Source organism: Lynx canadensis, chromosome A2, assembly GCF_007474595.2.
Source record: "Lynx canadensis isolate LIC74 chromosome A2, mLynCan4.pri.v2, whole genome shotgun sequence".
Classification (NCBI taxonomy): Eukaryota; Metazoa; Chordata; class Mammalia; order Carnivora; family Felidae; genus Lynx; species Lynx canadensis.
The window spans coordinates 122353528-122377669 of NC_044304.2; the positions used below are offsets into that span (position 1 = coordinate 122353528).

Consider the following 24142-nt stretch of genomic DNA (forward strand, 5'->3'; position numbering starts at 1 on the left):
ATAAAGAATTCAGTGTGGCACATAGTAACTTAGAAATGTCAGTATCCAAGTGAAGATATCAAGTAATTGGGAATAGCCCATTTGGAAACTCAGGGGCCCTATTCTAAGGATCTGGACTAGATTTGGAAATGTGAATTTGGGAATCATCATCTAGAAAACTAGAGTAGGAGTTGGAGAGAGATTGAAAGGTCATTCAATGACCAATGAGTGGAGGATCATTTTAAGATAAGAGACATTATAGCATGTTGTAAACTAAAGGGAACAATTCAGTATGGAGGGAAAACAGTGTCCAAGCAACGTCTATGAGTAGAATAGAGGTGACAAGGGATGTTTGAAATTGGGAGTTTAAATTTTTTTTTTCAACGTTTATTTATTTTTGGGACAGAGAGAGACAGAGCATGAACGGGGGGGGGGGGAGAGAGAGAGGGAGACACAGAATCGGAAACAGGCTCCAGGCTCCGAGCCATCAGCCCAGAGCCTGACGCGGGGCTCGAACTCACGGACCGCGAGACCGTGACCTGGCTGAAGTCGGACGCTTAACCGACTGCGCCACCCAGGCGCCCTGAAATTGGGAGTTTAGAGGATGTTCACTTACAGTGATGAAGTATGACCCTGGGAATTGAATAGAGAAAGGAGTGTTGAAAGTCAGCAGAAAACTGAACTGAATAGTCAGATGTTGATGGGTCATCTAGATTGACAATGAAATCTTTCAGGAGGATGACACAAATACCATCCCATTTTCAGTAAGTGAGGCCATATGTCCTGGGTGTTAATGACAACTTAGTTTGGTAGCCTTGAAAGGACAGAGGAAATAAGATCTGAAAGTAACAATGAGGAACATGGAGGAAATTGGTATCACCTCTAAGGTTAGGGTCCTGATTCAATGGGTGAAAAAGAAAAAACTCAGCTCAGAGAGTGACAAAGTAAGCTGTGTTCAGGTTTCAATTAGAAAAAGGAGATGAAGGGACATTCGATGAAGAGCTTAGGATAAAGGGGATCTGGTGGTTGACAGTCTGTGAATACCAGAGGGCACAGGTGTTGGGAGCACCTGAGAAGAGTGAGAGATTGGGCCAGATGAGGCAATGTCCGCTGTCACATGAGCAAGGCTCTAAGGCATGATAAAATTAGTCCTATGATCTCTTAGAGTATGATGTTTGAATCAGTTCTCTTAAAGTGGCAGCCTCCCAGGACTGGTTTCTTAGTCTGTAGAGGGAAGGGAGTTGTATCAAGGCTCATGATAATTATTTTCTTGAGAGCATGAGGGGCTGTGAAGGCTTCTTTTTTAAACTTCTGTGTATGAAGTCATAGTTGAGAGAGGGGCAGGTCTTCCTGGAGCATACGGTTCTACGTAGACTTCTCCTAAATTTTTCTACTGGGGAAGTCGTTGTATATGGAAGGTGGAGGGGAGCCAGGCAAGCCTGGATATCATTGAGATCTCACGAAAGGCTTGAACAGAGGCTGTGGTGATGAGGATCCATAGTAGAGACATAGAGATGGTAAGATTCCTGTAGACTCCGAATTCCTGTGGAATTTTTTTCCTGTGTGACGTTTTCTTCTTGACCACAGGGCTCCTTCAGAAGTGGAGCCAAGGCTAGAACTATAGTCTGCAATTATAACCTTGAAATTAAGATCATAGTTGAAGGAATTTCCAAGCTCTGATATGTGTCTCTGTTCTCAAATAAACATGCATTCTCATGGTCACAGAAATATTTTATTCTCGTACTCTCCAAATGTATCTTCTTAATTATTCAAACTAAGTAATCTCAAAATGACACAGGTTATAGGCAAACTATGAGTGTCAAATTTATCTCCTATGGAAAAACAACTGAACTGTTACACTGATTGGTGATTCTTTTTTACTGGACAGTTCTCGACATGAAAATGACCTAGAGAGGCAACATAGAGAAGGAAAATGAAACAAACCAAAAAAACAAAAAACAAAACAAAACAAAAAACCTGACCAATGTGGGTATTGATTGTTTTATACACATTTTTCATTAATTTTTTCCAACAGCCGTATGAAGTGGTTATTTCATACTCATTACAGAGATGAAGAAATAGATTATCAGAGATGTTTGAAAATTTCCCTAAGGAGATGTCAGAAAAGCAACAGAGCTGAGATTAAAATCTGGAGTTATCTGACCTGAAAGGACTTATTCTTTTAACCACATAAGAACCAAGAATACTGGCTAAACCAGCTGGTGTTCCTTTCCCAAATAACCAAGCAATCAACTTGCAGTCACAGATTCTTTACCCTGGGCAGAGTTCTATGCTGGGATCTGTAGGGAACACAGAGATAAATAAAGCACAGTCCCTATTCTCCAGTATGAATAACCTGTTTGGCAAGATAACCTGTTTGCACAGAGGTGCAAAAAGTTAAATAACCCCAGAGGGCAAGAACGTAACCATTGTCACTGCTTTAAGTATGAGTATCAAATTCTATGATTTCACTGTGGGCTGAAGGCCTCACAGTGAAAAGGAGCAGGTATGGTTGCATTTGCTCAAGGAAGAAAATGTCATGGAAAATTAATGTAACAACACCATTTTTTTTTCATTTTGGCCTTTTTAAAAATTTTGAAAGCTTGATAATATTTTAGTACATTACTCTTTGTCTTTTCAATATACTTTGTTGTTGTTTGTTTTGTTTTTACAAAATTGAGTTTCCGGTGTATATATTATTTTGCACCATCTTTTTAAAATCAAACATGAGAAATTTCCCACATTAATGGAAGTTCTTTATACACATAAGGATTAATACCATAGTAATTGGAATAGAAAGGATCTGAAGACAGGAAAGGGACCCTCCGGCACAGGAAACAACATAATCTAGGATGAAGATTCATTTTGGGCCAAGCCAGCATCAGCAAGAATTTGGATCCAAATGGTCCTTGGGATAAAGAGTTAACCAGAGGAATCAGCAGAGACCACATCCTACAACTTCTGCTCTGTCAGTCCCCTGGGCAATTCAGGGCTACCACCCGAATCTGGTCCTTTGCCAAGGACCTCGCCCCCACCCACCCCACCCCTCCCATCTGTTGCTGCCTCAGGGTCAGTCCGTGGATGCCAAAGGAGGGTCATTCAAACATCAGAGAATGCAAAGCAGATTTGTTTACTGATCAGAAAGGCATCCACGAAAAACGGCTAAACAAAAGAGTTGTTCTTTACAGCCAGTCCCTGACCCCAGCCTTTAGCAAGGGTTCCCACTTTCCTTGGCAAGCTTTTTACTGCTCTCAAGCCAACGACAGCTGAGCTGGAAGGCAGCATACCCTCACTGGTTGTGCAAGCCTGGTGGCTGAGGTCAAACATGCCATTTTAGAGAGGAAGTCTGAGACATACCAATAAAGCAGCACTTCTACTGAAAATTTTGATGATTTTTACAGGGTTGTATTTGGGAAAGTGGTAGCTAGGTTAAAATTTGACACTGGAGCACAGGAGCCACAATTTGAGGACTGTGAGCTGCTTGACAGGCCCTGCTCCTACTACAGACCAGAGTCCTTTGTGCTAAATAGGACCTCACTGTCAGCTGAGGTGGGTGGACGAGCAAGACTATTTTGGGGTATCTTATTTTCCCATAATACACTATTCTTTTCTTCAAACCCTGAGCACGTACTGAGTCTGATATTTCACGAATCTTGTTGAGCATGATTTGGGAGATTTTCCCTCCTTGTGAAATTCTGCATTGTCAGAGTTGATGCTCTGATAATAATTCGCATGCCCAAGATGTACAGCATTGCCAAAGAGAACTTTTTTAATTCAAAAGTACCAAAGCTTGTGTAAAATTAATAACTAGAAATTAAATTCAATTCCTACAGTTTGTCTTGTGTTATAAATTCTAGTATACCAGATAACCCTATAAAGTTTAGAAATATATATCAGGGCGCCTGGGTGGCTCAATCAGTTGAGTGTCCAACTTCAGCTCAGGTCATGATCTCGCTGTCCGTGAATTGGAGCCCTACATCACGCTGTGTGCTGACAGCTCAGAGCCTGAAGCCTGCTTTGGATTCTGTGTCTCCCTCTCTCTCTCTGCCCTCCCTGCTCACGCTCTGTCTCTCTCCGTCTCTCAAAAATAAAATAAAACATTTAAAAACATTTTTAAAAAGAATATAATCTTATCTGTATTATTTTTGACTTGTGTTAGCATCAAAAGTTTTATTAACATTTATTTGCTCCCAGAGGATATCCTAAAGGTTAACTTTCTGAGGTTGGCTGACTAAAAGGCTCCCCATAAATATAAATTTTAACTGTCCACTCCTTGCTATAATTTTTAAATAATTGAAATTTCTTAGTAATTGTTTTTTTATGCATAAAATTAATAGTCATCACAATTGTCATTAATTTTTACAGTAATTTACTATTGCAACAATAAATGTATATTTATACTTCAACTGGATTCTAGAATTTTAAAGTACAAAGCATGCAAGGAAACTCTTACTGCCAGTTGCACCAACAATGTTCACCTATGTACTTAAATGAAAATATTCAAATGTTTTCAGGAAATTTGAATGACTTTGCCTTGATAAAACACTGATTAGAAACAATGGTTTATAGCATATGGTTGGTGATTATGCATGAGTTTAAGGATGCAAGGGGTGCTGCTGAAAGAGAAATTTGACTATTTGGTCATTTCTCTAAACTTGGCTAATACACTGTGCAAATTCAAGTAGATGTCATGGAAAGAAGTTAGTCAGAAAGTGCTTTGGAATTCTAGCTTTGCCACTTTAGTTTTATATGTATTTATTTAGCACCTACTATGTGCTGGGAATATAGTCAAATACTGTAGACATATCAACAAGTAAGAGGCAGGCCCTTGTTCTTAATGTGCTGATGATCTGGGGGTTTTAACAACTCACTCAGCTGCTATAAGCCTCTGTGTCCACCTCTTACTCTGCAACTCTCATAATGATGTTAATAAAGGTTAAGTGAGATAACAAAGATGATCAGTATTTCTTGTGCCATATACATAATATACTTACTAATATTCTAATTGTCCCAATCATCCTAGAGGGTAGATGGTATGGTTTAATAATTATGGGAATATGCTTGGAGTCTGGTGCCCGGGTTTGAGTGTTGGTTGTTGTGTGGCTTTAGGTGTGCAACTTTAGATACACGACACCTTTCTCTGCTCTTCAATCTGCTATAAAATTGTGACAATTAGATTGCCTCCTTGGTTGGCAATTTAATTAAATAATAGATGTATGGAAGGCAGCATAGAATCTAGCACATGATAAGTACTCCACTGAAGTCAACAGTTATTATAACTCAGTAGAATTTACACCCAATTAAAAAATAAGAGAATGTAGAAAGATTACATAATTTACCCAAGTCCACCCAATAAGTTGCAGACATGAGACTCATCCAGGTTGATCTGTTGCCAAAGCCCTTGTTTTTTACATTTTGAGTCTCTAAAAATATTTTTATAGATGTAACTGTTGGATAACTTGGAAGGGTATTTATTATGTAATCAATACTTTTAAACTTCCTTCCTGGCTGATGTGCCCTCCAGTCCACAGTTTCTTTGCATCCACATCGCAGTCTATCTGATTGGATCCACCCTCTGGTGGCCTGGTGACAGGTGACAGGTGAAGTCACATTAGTCCCAGCCTCCTGTGGCCTCTCCACTTAAGAGGCAACCACTTCTCTGCATTGGGACAGGGAACTCAGCTCTGGTGGGTGAACCAGGCTCTGGAAGATTGTAAGTGTTGGTGGTATGAGCACTCTGGCTTCTCCTTCTCACTGAACCAAGCCTGAAAGCTGACTCATTGCATCTGATTTGTTTGTCTGCATGTTTTAGTTTGCCGAATTACTCCCTTACAATGGCAGAGAGGTCACATGGATCCAGCAACTCCCCGGGAGGCCAAGAAAAGAGCAGGAGAGAGATCCTGAGGTCCACCAAGAGGGCATGGGCTCGCCTAGATCAGCAGCTGCCACCTGGCTCTGAGGAGGAAAGCCAGGGTCTCACCATCCCCCTGCTGGGTGAGAACAGGCCCTCAGGGCTATATGAAAACATCCTGCTGTGGGTGGTAAGGGATGTGGGGACTTGGCTGGGGGCAAATGATTTGGAACAAGTGCTTGGCTTTGAAGATACCAGTGTTCCTGGTGGGACGCCAGAAGCATCTATGACACGGGCACTTCTGACTTTCCCCACAGACATTCAAAACACACACCTTCTTGATGGAAATAGGCCAACTGTTCCCTTTCTACTCCGAGGTCTTCTCATCCCAAGTCCCCCATGGACTTGGAGTCCATGCCAGAGACATGAGGCTTCCTTCAGAACACCAAACATTTTATTGAAAGGCTCTTATATGCCGGGTCTTGCACGAAGCATCCCTAATAATTTTAATAGTTTAAAGAGTAATAAGTAGGAAAACACTTCTCCCTCCACAGTGATGTTGCTGTTTGATGGCTTTTCTTCCTTGCCCACCACTTCATTCATTCTACGTCTCTGGAATCCCTAAATTTACAAATAAGCATCTTCCATGCCCACCTGACACCTTGTGAGTGGGTAAGTCAGGTACTTCACAGTTTGGTGGGACAAAGTCAAAGAAAATCAGCCCAGAGTAGCCTGTAGCCAACCAGAAAGGAAAGAAATATTTACCGAGAAATGCTGCTTCTCTACCCTCTCCTTTTTGCCTGTTAACTATTTGTTAAGCCAGTGACAAAGATCCACCTTAAAAGGCCCGTGGCTTTTTAACACAGGGTGCCTTTGGCAATCCTGAGACTGTAGTGCACTATATCCCTGGAATGAATGCAAATTTGGTTTAGAACCTGGCAGAGAACTCCTTGCAAATCAACATCACTAGCTAGCCTCGTCAGGTAAATGTGATTCAATAAGGAGAGGGTCCATGGTGATCTATATCTGACAGGAGAAAGACAAAAGTCTGGTATGGTTAATCACCCTTCATGTTCACACCAGGTAATTTAAAAATTATTCTAACTTGGGGCGCCTGGGTGGCGCAGTCGGTTAGGCGTCCGACTTCAGCCAGGTCACGATCTCGCGGTCCGTGAGTTCGAGCCCCGCGTCGGGCTCTGGGCTGATGGCTCAGAGCCTGGAGCCTGTTTCCGGTTCTGTGTCTCCCTCTCTCTCTGCCCCCCCGTTCATGCTCTGTCTCTCTCTGTCCCAAGAAAATAAACGTTGAAAAAAAAAAAAAAAAAAAAAAAAAAGTAAATAAAAATTATTCTAACATCTCTTGCACTTTGGTGATTTGTTTTTCTTCCTTTTCACTTTTCCTTTCCTTTTCCTTCCTTCCTTCCTTCCTTCCTTCCTTCCTTCCTTCCTTCTTCCTTCCTTTCCTTTCCTTCCTTTCCTTTCCTTTCCTTTCCTTTCCTTCCTTCCTTCCTTTCTCTTATTTCTTCAAATCAGTCATTTGGCAAGTTTATATACTTTGTTCTCAGGAAAGGCTGATTATGGAAAGCAGGAAGTTTTGCCTTGGGAAAATGAATGAATATGCTTATAGAAACTTGTGATTGAATATGTAGGAAATAGAGCTATGGGTGGTGGCTGGGTAACAGGTAGCATTATTTTACCTGGTGTGCTTTGATTGCTCTGTTCCTTTCTCTTCTGTAGAAGATACCAAACAAGCAAGTATTCAGCAGTGGCTGGACTCTGGATTCTTGTAAGTGTTTCTTCGTGCCCTTACACATTTCTCTTCCAAAGATCCTTGCAAACAATGTGGATAGCTCTGCTGGGGCAAGGTGTGACAGGTAGGGATTTTCATTTTAACTGGGTGCATGAAGGATGGCTCCATTGTTACAAAAGTTATATATCAATTTTAAAGTACACAATAGAATACTGTTCCAGTTCCTGGCTGTTGATTGGTTTTAAAAAGCCCTCCCATAATAAAGCCTAGCTCTGCATTTACTCTCATCTGTTTAATTAAATTGCAATTTAGTATAATTGAGTTGTACACATAGTTTGACTTGCAATATTTTTGTTTCTTTATAGGGTCTCTGTAAATGAAAACTTTCAGCAAGACATCGACCACACTGGTAAGACAAGAGAACCAGAAGCAGTTAAGCTTTGTGGACCTGAGTAGATTTATTAAAATGTCTGTGTGAATAAATCTTCTTAAAATGAGATTATTGGAGCTTACTAGAAATGGAACAGATCTCAAAAACCACCCAGCTCAATTGCTTTGTTTGATATATAAATCTGAGGCTCAGAAAGGATAGGGGGTTACCCAGCAGCAGCAGGTTGGGGGCTGCAAACCAGGACTCTTGCCACATCATTAGCTCAGACTCTACCAGAATACTCACTGGGTCCTATGAAGACATTTTGTAAGGATATAATTATGGAAATGCAATTGCTTTAACTTTTCCTCATGCTGTATTGTACTTCTATGTTTAAATCTAGTTTCTTTCTCTTCTTCAGTCTCAAAGTTATATCCTCTCTTTCTAATGATGCACTTGTTCTCAAAAAGAACAATATTGAATTCTACAGCAAACAGTGCAAGTATGTATTTCTGATGCAGAACATATATCACACCTGTTACATTGACATGTGATAAGAACATTATAAAAAGAAAACAAAATTAATTGCAGATCTCACAGTTTCCATATTCTCTAAATGAAATAATGTATTTCATAGAAATACAATCATAAAATGCACTCACCGACTGACTTAGTCTGTGGAGCATGCGATGCTTGATCTCAGGGTTGGGAGTTTGAACTCCATGTTGGGTGTGGAGATTACTTAAAAATAAAATCTTAAAAAAATAAATAAAAGGCACTCACATTTTAAGTGCTGCTCAGATAGGAATATAAAACAAGTCCTGGCAATTATAAATGAAAGGCAACACTGACTACAAGATACTTTCTGATTTCATAGATGTTAAAATGTGAAAAAAAAAAAGTGTGTTTTAAAATTGGCAAAATGCCATAAATAATGTATGTAAAAAATGACATAAATTAGGAGTTTAATGATTAGAGGGGAAAACTATTAGTTTAATGGTTACTTGACTGGTTTTCATTATTTCACTTCTTCCACTGACATCTTCAATTAAGATTGACCATTGGTTACAAACCAGTTTAAATTTGGGACTTTTTTACTTAATAAAAACAAAATAATACAGTAACAACAGCTAGGTATATCATTGAAATTTCCTCCTTTTCCAAGCTGCTTTGGACTTGGAAGTTCCATGATCCCCAAATCTCTGAAGATGTTTGCCAATAAACCGAATTTAAGTATCTGTTTACAATAGTGCAGAATCAAGAAAAGGCAAGAACTTAAGAACTATAGCCAGCGTGAGATGTCAGATATCACTGATGTTTCATCTTGCCCGGGTCATGGTGGGAGGCCTGGAACCCACTCTGGAGCTGCCAGTAACTGTTTTATTAAAAGCTTCACTGGGGAGCCTGGGTGGCTCAGTCGGTTGAGTGTCCGACTTCGGCTCAGGTCATGATCTCACAGTCTGTGAGTTCGAGCCCCGCATCGGGCTCTGTGCTGATGGCTCGGAGCCTGGAGCCTGCTTCCGGTTCTGTGTCTCCCTCTCTCTCTGCCCCTTCCCTGCTCATGCTCTGTCTCTCTCTGTCTCAAAAATAAATAAAAACATTAAGGAAAAAAAAATTTTTTAAAAAAAGCTTCACTTCCTAGAAATTAAAGACAACCATGGTCCTTCCACCTCTGAATCAAGTCAATGAACTGTAAAGGCACATACAGGAGGTGCAGAGCTGGAGGAAAGAAGGGATAGCGATCAGAAACACACAGTTCCCATTTGCCAAGTCCTTTATCTTCAGTGAGGTTTTTAATAATAGTGGAAGGGCTTATTACAAGTTTAATTGAGCCTTCATTTTTACAAAGCCCTTTATGATCTATCATATTTTAAACTCAGTCACCTGTGTGGAAACAAGGCTGGTGTTCATCTGAGCTTTGCAGGTGAAGAGTTTGGGCCACAAGGTGATCACAGCTGGTTACAAGAGGGCAAAGGAGCATTAAGTCCAGCATTCTATCAGCCCTCCATGGGCTGGTTTAGCCATGATGAGACCAATAAACGTGGAGTTTAGGGAAGCCAAGAGTCATACTGAAAAATGTGGAAACTTGAACGGTATCAGAATCTGGTCATGTGAAGGTCGTGGTGAAGGTGGCAGGGAGAAAATCTGTGGCAAGGTGAAAAGAAACTGAAAGGGGAGAAGAGTAATCCCTACTAGAGGCAAAAATCCCATAAAAACTCATGCAATCCTATGGCACCTGGGCGACTCGGTGGGTTAAGTGTCTGACTTCTGCTCAGGTCATGGTCTCCTGGTTCGTGAATACAAGTCTCGCATTGAACTCTCTGCTGTCAGCGCAGAGCCTGCCTTGGATCTTCTGTCTCCCTCTCTCTCTGCCTCTCCCCTGCGCGCTCTCTCTCTCTCTCTCAAAAATAGATAAACCATTAAAAATAAATAAATAAAAAATAAATAGGTAGATAGATAGATGATAGATAGGTAGATTATAGATAGATAGATAGATAGATAGATAGATAGATAAGAAGCCCTCATGCAATCCTAGTATGATGCAGAGTGGTGCGTTAGTTCCTGGGGCATCTCTAACAAATTACCACACACCTGGCAGCCTCAAACAGAAATTTATTGTCTCAAAGTTCTAAAGGCTGAAGTCTGAAATCAAGGTGTGTCAGCCAAGGTCATTCTCTTTCTAAAGGTTCAAGAGAGGAATCCTCCCTTGCCCCTTCCTAACTTTAGGTGACTCTCAGAAATCCTTGACATTTCTTGGCTTGTGATGACATCCTTTCCATTCTCTGCCTCCATATCCACATGGCCACTTTTCCCTGTGGGTCTTCTTTTCTCTTTTTTTAAGGACATTAGTCATTGCACTTAGGACCCACCCTAATCCAGTATGGCCTCATCTTTACTAATTGTATCTACAAAAACCCTATTTCCAAATAAAGAACACATTCTAAAATGAGATATCAGATACGGAAATTAAATTCAACTCACTACAAGTAGAATTTATTTTAAGGCTGTTTCCTTCATTGGTCACCCCTGAGGCTTTTATACTTTGAAGTAGGAATAAGATTCAAGTGTCTGCTCATCTTATAGGTGACCCAGTAACTCCCAGAGAAGTCAGGTGGGCCTCTAGGTCTCAAACTGAGCCCCAAATAAAATGGGACAGGGGATGGCATAAGGCTTCAGTGGACCTATTGCTGAATTCCTTCTGAATTTTGAGATGACCAAGGTGGGGTGCTGTCCTCTTATGGTGACTCTTGGGCTTTCCTGCTGCTCTGTGTCTACCCAAAGTCTCATTTTTATTAAACTGGAATCTGACTGGCCCATTTCACATCGTGTTGAACACCATTACGCCAGGTAAAGCCATGAGCCCTTGGCACTTCCGTCTCTTTATCAGTAGAACCGGGAGGGGAAAGAAATGAAAACACGTGAAGGCCACACAGCTAGGTACTTTACATAAGCTATCTCATTTTCCCCAACCATCTTCTGAGGTAAATATTACCATTACTAACTTTTGCAAGGAAGAAAATGAGACTCAGAAAGGTTAAGTAACTTGCCCAAAGTAGCCCAGTCAGTAGACAGGAGGGTCAAGATTTGAATTTGGATCTGTCTGACTCTGTAGCCATGTTGCCTCTCCAGAGGACTGGTTCGATTTACTGTTACTATATGTGCTATGTATGGAAACCCCTGGGAGGAAAGCCCTGCATCAATGTCCTTGCCAGAAAAATCAAAGTGTGAGCATCATGGCTAATGTCACCAACATTTGCTTCTCTCTCCAGGTCTTCTGGCTCTTGTGCATCAGCCTTCAGAGCCACAACACAGTCCTCCAGAATTTAAAAGTCTTAGAGTAAAACTAATTTTTGAAGTCAAGCGAGTATCTACGGAAATGTAAAATAACCATATCTGTATCTTAAAGTAAAAAAGACACATCAAATAATTCCTCTGGAAAGCCACATGAAGATAGGCTGGCTGCTTGCCTCCCAAGTCTCATTAAAGTACTTCATGAAGAATGCTCTCTCACTGTCTGCCCTGTCTTCTGACAAATATTTGGGCATTTTAGCTAAGGGGTCTGGCAGTCTTCTTTTTAAGTATCTCCAGAGCATTGTCTGCTCAAGGCACATGGATAACTTACAGGGAACACCCTTATGGAAATCCCTCAATTTTTTTTGTCTTTTTTCTGTCTGAGAACCTCCACCGATGGTGAAGATCAACCCCTCTTCGTGGCCACCAACTGCGCACACAAACACAAGTTTGATTCTCAGTTTGCCCTCAGTGAGGATCCATGGGCCTGCCTTCTTATAGCCACAAACCCAATAGGACATTCAGAACCTCTTTGGGGTCAGTTGGGGTGTTAAAGAAACATGGTTATGAGTGTCAAGGTCTCTCTTCTCAGGTTTCTGACTCATTCTTAATCCCAGATTCCATATTAAAACTTTGTATAAGAAAGCCTGGGGAGAGGAGCTAGTTTCTGGTAAACCCATTCCCACCACTGAAGAACAAATTAGACATCAGCACCGTCGCCCTGTTAGAGTGCATTGGCGTTATCCTACACCAATGCGTGTAGACACCTACACCGGTGTGTGTGCCACATTATATAATGTACACTTGTTTACCAACACAGCCAAGAATAACTGTTAGGGAAAAAGAAAAAAAGAAAAAAACCCAGAACCAACTCCTACAGCAAAGAAACAGTTTTTGTCAAAGATCTGCTTGGAACCATTGATTACTTGATGGGTGGTTAATTCATTTGTCTTTTTAATATTTAGATACTTCTCCAATCCCCAGAGAAATCTTTGAAGCATAAACTTATACCTTTCTGGAAGGAACTCATTAAATAAGAACTTACAGAATCAAATTCTAAACCCTGTGGTCTATAAGATGAGGTCAATGTAAATCCAGTTAAACATAATAGATACTCCCTAATGCTTATCAAACAAAAGCACTTACAACAAAGAACTGAGCTAGGGGAGAATGCAAAGATGTAGAATGCATGGCTCCTGCTCTTATCTTATATCACTCTGACTTACCAGGACCATTGCAATCTGAATACAACCTGGGCCAGCTTTTCACAAGACCCTCTTGTCTCAGCCCCTCTCATTGCCATCCTAATTCTTGATCTTTCTTCATCTAATTCCTCCTGTCCTAAAATCTTTCCTGTTCTGTTCTCCTCTTGCCCTTCTTTTGAGGCCTGATTCAGGTCCCGTATTCTCTATAAGGCCCTTCCTGACATCTGCACTCAAAGACTCAATTTTTTGTCTGAACACCGGTCACATCCATGAAGGGTTCTGCCCATATGGCACTTGGTGCTGCCTCAAATTATTTGGGAGAGGACTCACTGACAAAATTGTAAATCCCACTGAGGTAGGAATTATCTCTAACACATCTGATTTCCCCAAAGCTAGTCAACAAAAGATCTTAGTAAAACTGGTCCATAATGAAGCTGATGTGAGTCATATTGGGAAATTTTCAAGGAAGAGAGACTTGGGCTAGTCAAAGAGTAATACATTTTAGAAGAAAACAAAGAGGCAAAGGAAGACAATGCCACTTGGTTCAAGGAGCTTGAACAAAGGCACAGAATGAAAAGAAAACCAAATGTGTGCAGGAAAACATAGAAAAGGTGGTCAGATTAGAGAAATGGTTTCATGCTGGGGAGCAAAGGTGGAAATTTTTTCTGGTAAAAAAGGTGTTGTCAGGTTATAAATGCCTTAAAATCCAGAAAGAAGGAATCACACTTGATGTGTTAAGATCATCTCAGGTTCCAAAGGAGAGGTAGTTGTAATTGGGGTCTGTATTGAGTAGGATTTGGGGACCGTATCTTTGGTCATGAATAGTTAGTGATGGCTGCCACAGGTGCAGTGCTGGGGAATTGAAGTCCATGTGTGACAAACGTGCTATCTCTACACTAGTGAGTTATGCATGATTTCTGAGAAGAGAAATGACAAATTCCAGTGTTTATCCTGCCCACTTTGAGAAGACGCCGTTGTGAACTCATGAACTCGGGGTGTCATGAGGGTGTGGGCTGTGTGTCAGCAGTGGAATGGAGACGGGGAGTCAACTGCATCCAGAGAAGAAGCAGATACGTGGGTGAGGAAGAACAAAGCATTACAGTTGGCTTTAAGGTTTTTGAGCATGAATGTCAGGGAGAAAGAAGAACCTTTTATTTTGTAAGCATATAGACTGCGATTATTTGCAAACTGAGACAACTCAACCCCGCTGACTGCCTCTACCAAGTGTCTTGGGCATGCAGGAGTTAAATACACAGAAAGCTGCAGAATGCTATTATTTTAGAGCCCTGTGAAAATGTAATTTGATTAGTCTATTGGACGATATTCCAAAGAACCAAATGTCTTCCATGAATCAGTCAGAAATGCTTAGGAAAACCAAAATAAAAAATGCTTTCTAAGCCAATAAAGGTGCTAATTAGTGCCTTCTGCATATCTCACTACATCTTCTCCAGTAATACATTTTGCAGGGTTAAGTGCATGTCTGCTGCTTCAGATGGCAGAAGTCCACCTAACAGTAGGGAGGGTGGCTGGAGACTCAAGTATCTAAAAGGGAATCAGAACCGGCGTTTAACCCATGCAATGGGATGTATTGAGTAGAGCAGAGAACTCTTTTTCTTGCTTTAATTCTCTTCCAAATCAACCCTTATAAAACCTAGGGAGAGTAGGACCTTACTTTTTCTTTCTTTCTTCATCCACTGTTGATTTTAAAGAGTAGAGTCTGGTTTTTAAAAAAACCTAATAAGGGTATCCTAGAAGGAAAAATAAATTGGAGAAAATATCAAGACCAAGCAACTGGAGAAGAAAGAAGGACTTAAGGAGATCGTAGCCAGTAGGGATTTACGTGGTAGATACAGACACATCTATAAGTGTTTCGTTTTCTGCTGGGGCAGCCTCAAGCGTGGTGCCTACAGAAGCTTGAGGAAATGCAGGGTAACAGGAATTTGTCCCATTATGGCATTCCCTAGGTGTCAAATTCTTGATGTGGTCCGAGGTAGCTGACTCCAGTGCTTCCGGGAGCTGGGCAGGTAACTGCTAATGAACCAAGCAAGCAGGGCAGAGAGAGACTGCGGAGAATCGCAGAACACGTGGGCTCCAACAGATCGCTCCCTGAAGAGATCTGGGATTGATACTGCTGTATCTTCTGAGTTTTAAGGAAATCCTAGGAATCTCGGTGCAGGGGAGAACTGGGCTACCAGCTTGTGCCTCTCGGTTCAGGTTCCTTATTGAATATAGGCAAAGGGAACAAGAACCCTGACAAGCCCAGGAAGTTTATCTTGCAAATTAGCAAACTGGAAAACAACAGCAACAACTATACTTGAACTAAAACCAAAAAGACCCTCCAAAAGGCAAGGAATAATAGTTTCTTACTGTCCCATTAGTCTCTCAACTGCCTGGTTCCAAATGCTTGAGAGGTATGGATAGATTTATATTGTTCATCCCATATGACTTGTGTGGCTGAGTTACATTTGTTTTGTAGGGCAGACATTCATTGCAGCCATACTCTCACTACCTTTCAAAATTGTAGTTGTGTATTCTGAGCTTAGTTAAGAACTCACTGTTTACTCACACCTCAGTGATATGCCTTGAGTCCTTATCCTTCCAAGACTATATGTTCCTTTTCCATCCAGCAGGGTCACTGAGCCCTTGTAACAACAGATGAAAACTATAAGTGTTATTTCCATATATCAAATTTGGCATTCAGAGGCAAGTTCGTGGATACCTTGAGAACTGTTTCTAGTCTCCTCCCCAGACAAGAACTCTGGCTCCACACTGAAGAGCCGTTTATTATTTTCAGGCTCTTTTTTCATATGTTTCAAGCATATAGGTTTGTTGTTGTTGTTTGTAATTTCTCCCACATGCATTGTATTTCTTATGGTGAAAAACTTCACTTTCTTATGGAAGTGCTGAGTGGCAACATTTCCTGTGTGATACGTGTCACATGTTCGTACTCGGGAAAGCACCCGGGAGAGCCACCGTGAGAGGAAATGAGAAGGTTGGTAAACTTCTGGAAGCACCAGCCCGAGTTCTGAATGTTGCCCGGGCAGCCAGCAGCCACAGCATTACATCATCACTCCTGCTTACCATAACCACAACGCATCCTAAACGGGCCTCCGCCTCCCAATATCAGCTCTTCTATTCTGCCCTCAGCACCACTAACAAGGCAAATGGACCTTCCTCATCCTCTCTCTCCCATTAATTTGTTTGCTCAAAAATCTTCCCTGGTTTTCCAGGTAAACTCCTCTTTCTGCTTTTCAAATAAGTTACAGGACATTCTGCTGGCAGTGTGGTGTTTTGAAAAGCAACAATAGCAACAAATAAAAATAAGCTGTGACATCCTGCTGGCCACGGAAAATTTATTTAATCTCTCTGAGCCTCAATTTGGCTCTCTATTAAGGAGAGATTCATAATACCTATTTCCTTGATATGTTGTAAGAATTCAGAGAGGTGCTGCATGCAACATGCTTAGCACACTGCCTCATTAATTTATTATTTAATGTTAAATAGTAACTGTTATTGCTATAATCAATAATAAAGGTAATGATAAATTCCTGGATCTGCTACTTTTGAACGTGTGATCACGGGCTCATTACTCAACTTCTGTGAGTCTGTTTCCTTATCTGAAAAATAAGGATAGGTCCTAAATTTTAAGAGTGTTGTGAGGATTAAGAGATACAAATGCATGGAAGATGGTCAACAAATGCTGGGTCCTTCATGTATTTTTTTTGCCTGTCCCCACCCTTGCTCCTTGACCTTGTGGGCCATGAGAGAGTATTCCAAAATGGCCTATGATCCCTTCTGAATAGCCCTATCGCTGTGCTTTGCATTTGCTACAGACCCTCTTGGTGCATGGCAACACCTCTTTCCATCCATCAAATTTTACCCATTCTTAAAAATCCAAGATAGTATCTCCATGAAACCTTGGCCAACCACTCCATTTGCCACTGACTTCCCTCTCGACCAAGCAAGTACATTTCTTCAAGTGGTCATCACACAATTTAGCCATTCATTACATTCTGTCTCGTTCACTACAGAGATGCTTTGTACCTCATGCACATACAATCTCGGATATGGAAATCGATCCCATGTTAATTCGTCTGAGGACTAGAAAATCTCCTATGGGACAAAAGGAGATTAAGCTCATGTCCCCTTTTGTTTGTTGCAGTTTCTGTGCGTGAACAAGGGATGGTGTGCATGACCGTGACGGACTACATGAGGTAGGTGTCAGTGTCACTCTGCTCCAGTATCTGACAGCCACAGTTTTCATAAATGAAAGGGAAGTGAGGAGCTTTCTTAACAATGCCATGGATCTTGGGATTTTGTCACTGGTTTAGCCACAGCACCTGGAACACTTTCACTAGCCTTGAGAGAAATAGAGGTTCTTTAAATGTCATGAAGCAGTGAGCACAATAAACGAACAAATGCTGGCTTGGAGGGAGGATTTAATTAAAATATATGCATAAAACACATTTGACTGTAATACGAGTGTTCAAAAGGACCTGTTCATGAAATAGTTGCATCCGTATTCTCACACTGTCAATGTTAGTCATCATCATGCTATTTGCTGGGCAATAATACAGTTGACCTTTGAACAACGCGGCTTTGAACTGTGTGGATCCACCTATATGCAGACTTTTTTTTTTAATTCAAGTATAATTAGCATACAGTGCTGGTTTCAGGTGTACAACATAAGGATTCAACAATTCCATACATTTCTCAGTGCTTGTCATGATAAGTGTACTGTTAATTCTATTTCCCCCATCCCAGCACCCACCTCCACTTTGGCAACCACCAATTTGTTCCCTGTATTAAAGAGTGTGTTGAGTTTTTTTTTTTTAATTTGTCTTCATTAAATTAAATTAAATTTCTTTTAATTTTTAGAATTTTTCTTTGTTTATTTGTTTTGTTTCTTAAATTACACACATGAATGAAATCATGTGGTATTTGTCTTTCTTTGGCTGATTTCACCATGCAGATTTTTTTAAAGTACAATACAGTACTGTAAATGTTTTTGCTTTTGATTTTTTTCCTGTAGGCTACTTTATTGTAAGAACACATAATTATATATAACATATAAAATATGTAATTGACTATTATCAGTAAGGCTTTCAGTGAACAGTAGGCTATAAGTAATTCTGTTTTAAGGGAGTTAAAAGTTATATGTGGAGAGGCACCTGGGTGGCTGGGTCAGTTAAGTGTCCGACTCCTGATATCAGCTCAGGTCGTGATCTTATTGACATGAGATCAAACCTGAGTGTGCTGAGCATGGAGCCTGTTCTGGATTCTTTTTCTCCCCCTCTCTCTGCCCTCCCCTATTCTCTCTCTCTCTCTCTCTCTCTCAAAAAAACAAGCAAAACCAAACAAAAACCAACAAACACAAAAACACAACAGAGAAATAAACGTTAGAAAAACACAAAAAGTTTATTGTGGATTTTTGATTGTGTGGGGGGTCAGCACCCTTAACCTCACGTGGTCAGGGGGTTAACTGTACATAAAATTTCCAATGTTAAGTAGAAAGCAGTCAGATTCTCTTACTATGAGAATAGAGACTAGGTCTCAAAGCAGTGCTCAACAGTGGCAGCAGCATGACCTCAGAAACTTAATAGAATTGCAATTTTCAAGCCCCATCCCAGACAACTCTGAATCAGAAAATCTCAAGGTGGGGTTCAGAATCTGTTTTTTGCAAGCCCTTCAGGGGATTCTGAGAAATACCCTCGTGTAGGTATCCTATGCCAGTGGTATAGAAGGTGAGCTTTTTGACTCTGAGAACTCGCTTCATGACTCAGCCACCCTTGCGTGTTTCAAGATAATTCCCAACTAGTTGAAACCCAAATACGCAATACTGTATCCCTCTGACTCCTAACCAATTCACAACTTTTCTAGTTGGTCGTAGTTTTTCCTTCTTAGCAGATTATTTTTGCTGCTTATAGAGTCATAGAGCCACAAAGGACCCCAGAAATCTCTCAGACACACTTTCTCATTTTGTTGAAGAGGAAAATGAAAGCCAAGGTCAGTGACTCACTCCAACCCCCTGCTCTCATGGCTTGATCAGAACTGTGACTATACATGGATTCTCCTGGATCCAAGGCCAGGGCAGTTTCTGGGTGGCTTTGCTGAGCATTATAAAGGAAAGTAATGCTTACAGACCCCCGAATGAAACAGAAATATGGCAGGCTTAATACAAACTGAGGTGAGGCAATAAAGAAAGGATATCTTTTGCCTCTCTCCAGGGCTCCCAGCAAGTTCAACCATCTGTTAAAATCAGGGTCTTTATTATCAGAACATACACGTTCTCAGCCCTATTGCTTCTCTTGCTCTCTTCTCAGAGAAGCAATTGAACAAAGAGGCAAAGGACAAAATCTGGGCAAGGACTAAGGAAATTCAGGATAACTTGGTCTTCTAGGGAAAGTGAGATCTACATTGTTCTTTGATAAATTCCCATTTTGTGCCAATTGGCTGTTACAACTGAGGCTCAATGAATCAGTGGTACATTCAGAACAATATAAAAACTGAACTATATTATAACAGGGGGCTCATTCTGTTTGGAAGTGCTTTCAAATGACTTGCAACGCAGGCCCACTTAGCTAGAATGGCATTGGTTTTTGTGGTGGGGGAGGAGCCAGTTACTGTTGCATATGGGTGGCCACAGGAGACAGCATTTAGAGATTGTTAACCATGCACTATGGATCCGTCCCGTTATGGGAATTAATAGGGAGTCACTTCAGTAACCGTTCGCCGTACCTCTTCATCACTAATTTTAACTTCTTTGGAAAGTTGGTGCCTAGCTAGTCTGTGTTGCCTGATAGGTTCCCCAATGTTTGCCATCTGTCAAAAGTGAGACATTCTGTCACCTTTATAATGAGCACTAGCGGGCACCTAACACTTAAATTCTCACACCTTCTGTAACACAACGCTCTTGGAAACAGGGAGCACCTTCTCCACGCATGCTCTCTCTTCTCCAAGGTGCAGCCATTAACGGATTATTAGAAATGAGGAGGAAATGCAAATGTTTGCTCTGGAAGGGAAAGATTCACAGTGATCTCCCAGGGGACTATCTAAATCAACACATCTCATCATTGGTATTTCCCCACTGTAGACTCTCTGCATCCGTTTTCAGAAACTCCACCCTTTCTAGAGGGACCAGTTTCAACTCTTGCCATTTCTACTGCAAGTATACCACAAAGGTATGTGATTTCCAGGCACTTTTCATCCAGAGAAATCATTCTGTACAACTGTGGATTCAGAAATTATAAATAGGCATTTGAGAAATAACCTGGTGAATGAATGGATGAGAGAATGAATAAGGATTTCAAACCTCTGATTCACAAGCACGGTGTAAAAGAGTCAGGGAGATCAAGCTAAGTATCTGCCAATGGGGAAATGGTCCAACAAACTAACGGCCCACCCATTTTATAGATTCTATACAGTGAATAAAGGAATAGGCAGAAAGAACTATATATACTAACTTAGAACGATCTTCAAGTCATATTTTTGAGGGGAAAAAGTAAGATGCAGAAAGATATGCAGTAGGGTAATGCTACTATTTATAGATCAAACAAGTGAAAACTATAAAGCATATATGTAATATAGAACAATATATGGAAGTGTACAGATAATTTAGTAGGAGGGGAGTCAGGATTGGTGGGATAATGGCCAGGGGAAAGAAACCTTTATGTGTAATATAATGTTTTGACAATGTGAATATATTTTATGTATTTCTTACATAATTAATGTAAACAAGAAGAGTTATGATATTAAAAATGTTTAGTGACAAATCAATCAATCAATACATTCTGAGACATGAGATTGTGAGCCTTTAGAAGGCAGAACTATGTCTTTGTTCCTTTTTGCACCTTGGGTGCCTAGCAGAGGGCCTAGAACATGACAAATGTCAATAAATATTGTGTAAATGGGCAGGATAAATATTTGTACTATGAGGACATATGATAACAGACTAAATCTTTCATACACGAGTTAGATTTCTCCCAAGACTTTGTTTTTTCTCCCTCAAAACATTTTTATTGGGGGTGTCAAGTGATTGGTATCCCCAGTTCTTCAGTTCTTTCCAATGATTAAGATATCTGAGCTGAACCATTTAAGCCCCACAGTAAGAGTTTTTGGCTTATCTTTTCTTCCTTGATCGAATCAGGAGGCAAAGCCCCAGATCTCTATGTCACATAAGAAGTGTAAACGTGATGTTGAGTAATGTGTGGTAAGTGGCCTGCCCAGCGAGACTACAGGTGGCTGTTGTTAAATGTGTGATGGCTAATACATGAATTGTAATTAACCCAATTTAAATGATGAAGTCATGAAAGTAAAATCATCCAGGACTATCTCAAATAAGCTCCTTGGTGTTGCATGTAAAGCAGAGGCAAACAGAAACCTGAAACAAAAGAACCAGGCAAACCTAGGAAAACCTCCTCTCATCTGCTTCCGATGTATCCATGACTTTTTAAAAAAGGTCAATAGCACAGTTACCAAGGAGAAGGTCAGTGATTGGGGAAGTGGTTAGTATACATAAATTAATTTCCAGAGAACTGAAGTTTATAATTTTAAGTGCTAAAGCTGAGTAAAATGATTTGAAGAAAGCACTTCTTATTTCTCACCCAAGTCCCACACACACACACACACACACACACACACACACGCAACACACACACAAATACAGAATATATTTTAATCCGCCTTAGGGACTACAAATTATTATTTGTAAAGATCAGTCCTTGGAGTCCTGCATTTAATGACACCCTCAGCAGACTTGTGTAGCTGAGGATGCCCTCAGACTGATTCTCGTTAAAAACATTCTTTTTTGAGTTCTGCTGTTCACAGTTTTGTTTTGTTTTTGTTTTTTTCTGTTTCACATCGCCATGAACTACCATTTCTTTGTGGTTATCAGTGCATCGCTTCTGGTTTCTGTCCCACAGTCTTCCTGCTGTCTCTAACTTAACATTTGCTTACTATGAAGTAGACAGATAAATAAACTCATTGGTCTTGCATAGAAAGTACAGCCAAGCAGTCCCTGAATGGGGTTGATGGACAATCCTTTAAGTAAGTATATGTGAGTTCTCGTAAATGCACCATCTATTTGCCTATTTAGATTCCTCTTCCATTCAATTTCTAGAAGATTGGGTGTGTGAGGTGACTAGAAAAAAAAAATGGGTCTTGTTAAATGAACTGTTACTGGATAAAGATATTCATATTTTTACCACAGCATTCCTGAATGGCTGGAATTTTGGGAAAAAGATCCAGTGGAGATTCTCTTGGATCTGGGGTTTGGTGCAGATGAGCCAGACATCTGCACTCAAATCCCAGCCAGATTTCTGGATTGTGGCTCAGCAGCCAGAGGAATCACAACCAGGTTTTTCTTGAAGCTCAGAAGCAGCGAATGGACATTGAGAACCCGGACTTGTGCGGTAAGTGGGGACTGCGTGGTTTCTGAATCTCAGCACTGGGGGTGGTGGCCAGGGAGCCACAGTATAGGAGAGACCATATGGGATTATATGTGTAGTGACAGTCACCCCTGTGTGCAGTGGCTTAGAGCAGAAACGTTTACATGTTGATCACTCTACGCTACGCGTCTGCTGTGGCTTCATGTGCATGTTTGGGGGGAAGATCTGTTGCATATTGTCTTCATATGTAGTCTTGGCCCCATCACCTGGAAGTCACTGGTTGCAATGACAGAGAAAAGGTGGAAATGGAGAATCACACTTGACTCTTACCTCTTTCTGCTCGGAATTTACTCATTGATTTCATTGTCCAAATCAGTTACATGGCCACACTTAACTCCAAAGGGGTGAGAATGTGCAGTCCTACCATATGTCCAGAAGAAAAATGCCATACCAGTGGAAAGCACTAATATATTGCCATAGCCACTTACCGGGGAGGCAGAGAGAACCACGAAGCTTATCACAAGTCGCAAGGTGAAACCTAATTTCCTCATCTATAAGGGCTTAGAATGTTACTTATTCTACCATGAGCCGTGAGTGGTAGGTATTAAGCTGTCAGATCTCCAGATTTGAGGATTAACTATACCTAAACCTCTTAGTTATCATACATGCTGCTATTTTTTCCCCAGCTGGTGGTCAATGGAATTTTCTCTAGAATGTTACTAGGACGCTCTTGGAATGTGTGCTCAAATAATTTGGGGGAAAGATGCCTTGCAGTTAAACCGGTTTATTTACCTCAGGATTTGTTTAGTATGGTGAAGTGCACTCTCAGTCTCCCAGAGAGATGCAGTGCAGATTTTTCAAAATCATTTAAATATCAAACCCCTCTTGGAGGAGCGTTGAAGAACATCTCCTCCATGGGATAGAGTTTGCAGAATTCTAGACTGGAGAAAATGCCAAAATGCTGTTTCTGAAATAAGTTCTTTAAATAAATTCATGAAAGTCAAGTGAGATAAAGTGGTTTTCCTCAAACAATATCTTAGATTTTTCATTTTAGTCTCTGTTTCCCCCATTTTCATGTGGGTAAAATGGGTCTCAAAATTTCAGCAATGCAGTTTTTTAAAAAGAGGATGTATCCCCGAAGATGTTGTTAGGAGATGTTTCTTTACATTTTGGAAGAAATTAGTATCATTCTTTGCTGTCTCCTTCTCCAAGCCGCAGGGAGATGCAAGTTCTTTGATCAATTCTTTATTTGGACACAATAACTCTTATCGGTATTTGAGGAGTGTTTGACTTGAGCTGTAAAGTAAACATTTTATAGATGAAATTGACACACAGATTATAGAAGACCCGGAAGCTGGCCCCTGCTCCTGTGACTGTGCCCACTCTTATTTCCACCACTCAAAACTGTGCTAATAACACACTGTAGCCATTCTCACTCAACACTTACCACTTTTGATTCAAGAAAGCCGAGAAGGTTGAATGTAAAATAAGCAATAATAAAATTAGTTGGTTGGTCCAAAAACAGAAGGGAAAAGTATGTCTTATTCAACATCAATTAAAAAAAGGCTCAAACGTGAAGGGATGAGAATCAATTGGTTCATCGTTCAATCTACCAAAGGCAAAACAAACAAACAAACAAACCACAAAACACCCACTCATCCAACACCGTAAGACTTTGTTCTCTGAATTGACTTACCCAGTTAAGTGGATAGATTCCTAGTCTAAGTATAAAAATCTGCTGTAGGATGGATGGATGGCAATCATAAAAATAGAATTATGATTCAGTCATACCCTTGGGCTCACAAAGAAAGA

At 40.6% G+C, this 24142-nt stretch overlaps 1 protein-coding gene across 1 annotated transcript in view; it reads left to right on the forward strand.

Moving 5' to 3' along the window:
- ITPRID1 (ITPR interacting domain containing 1) overlaps positions 1-24142 on the forward strand; it is a 214205-nt gene that overhangs the window by 127192 nt on the left and 62871 nt on the right. The window contains 9 exon segments of the mRNA XM_032592501.1: positions 5792-5973; positions 7565-7613; positions 7943-7986; positions 17107-17184; positions 20038-20064; positions 20067-20101; positions 20103-20125; positions 22153-22292; positions 22295-22354. Coding sequence (XP_032448392.1) covers positions 5792-5973; positions 7565-7613; positions 7943-7986; positions 17107-17184; positions 20038-20064; positions 20067-20101; positions 20103-20125; positions 22153-22292; positions 22295-22354 — 638 coding nt within the window.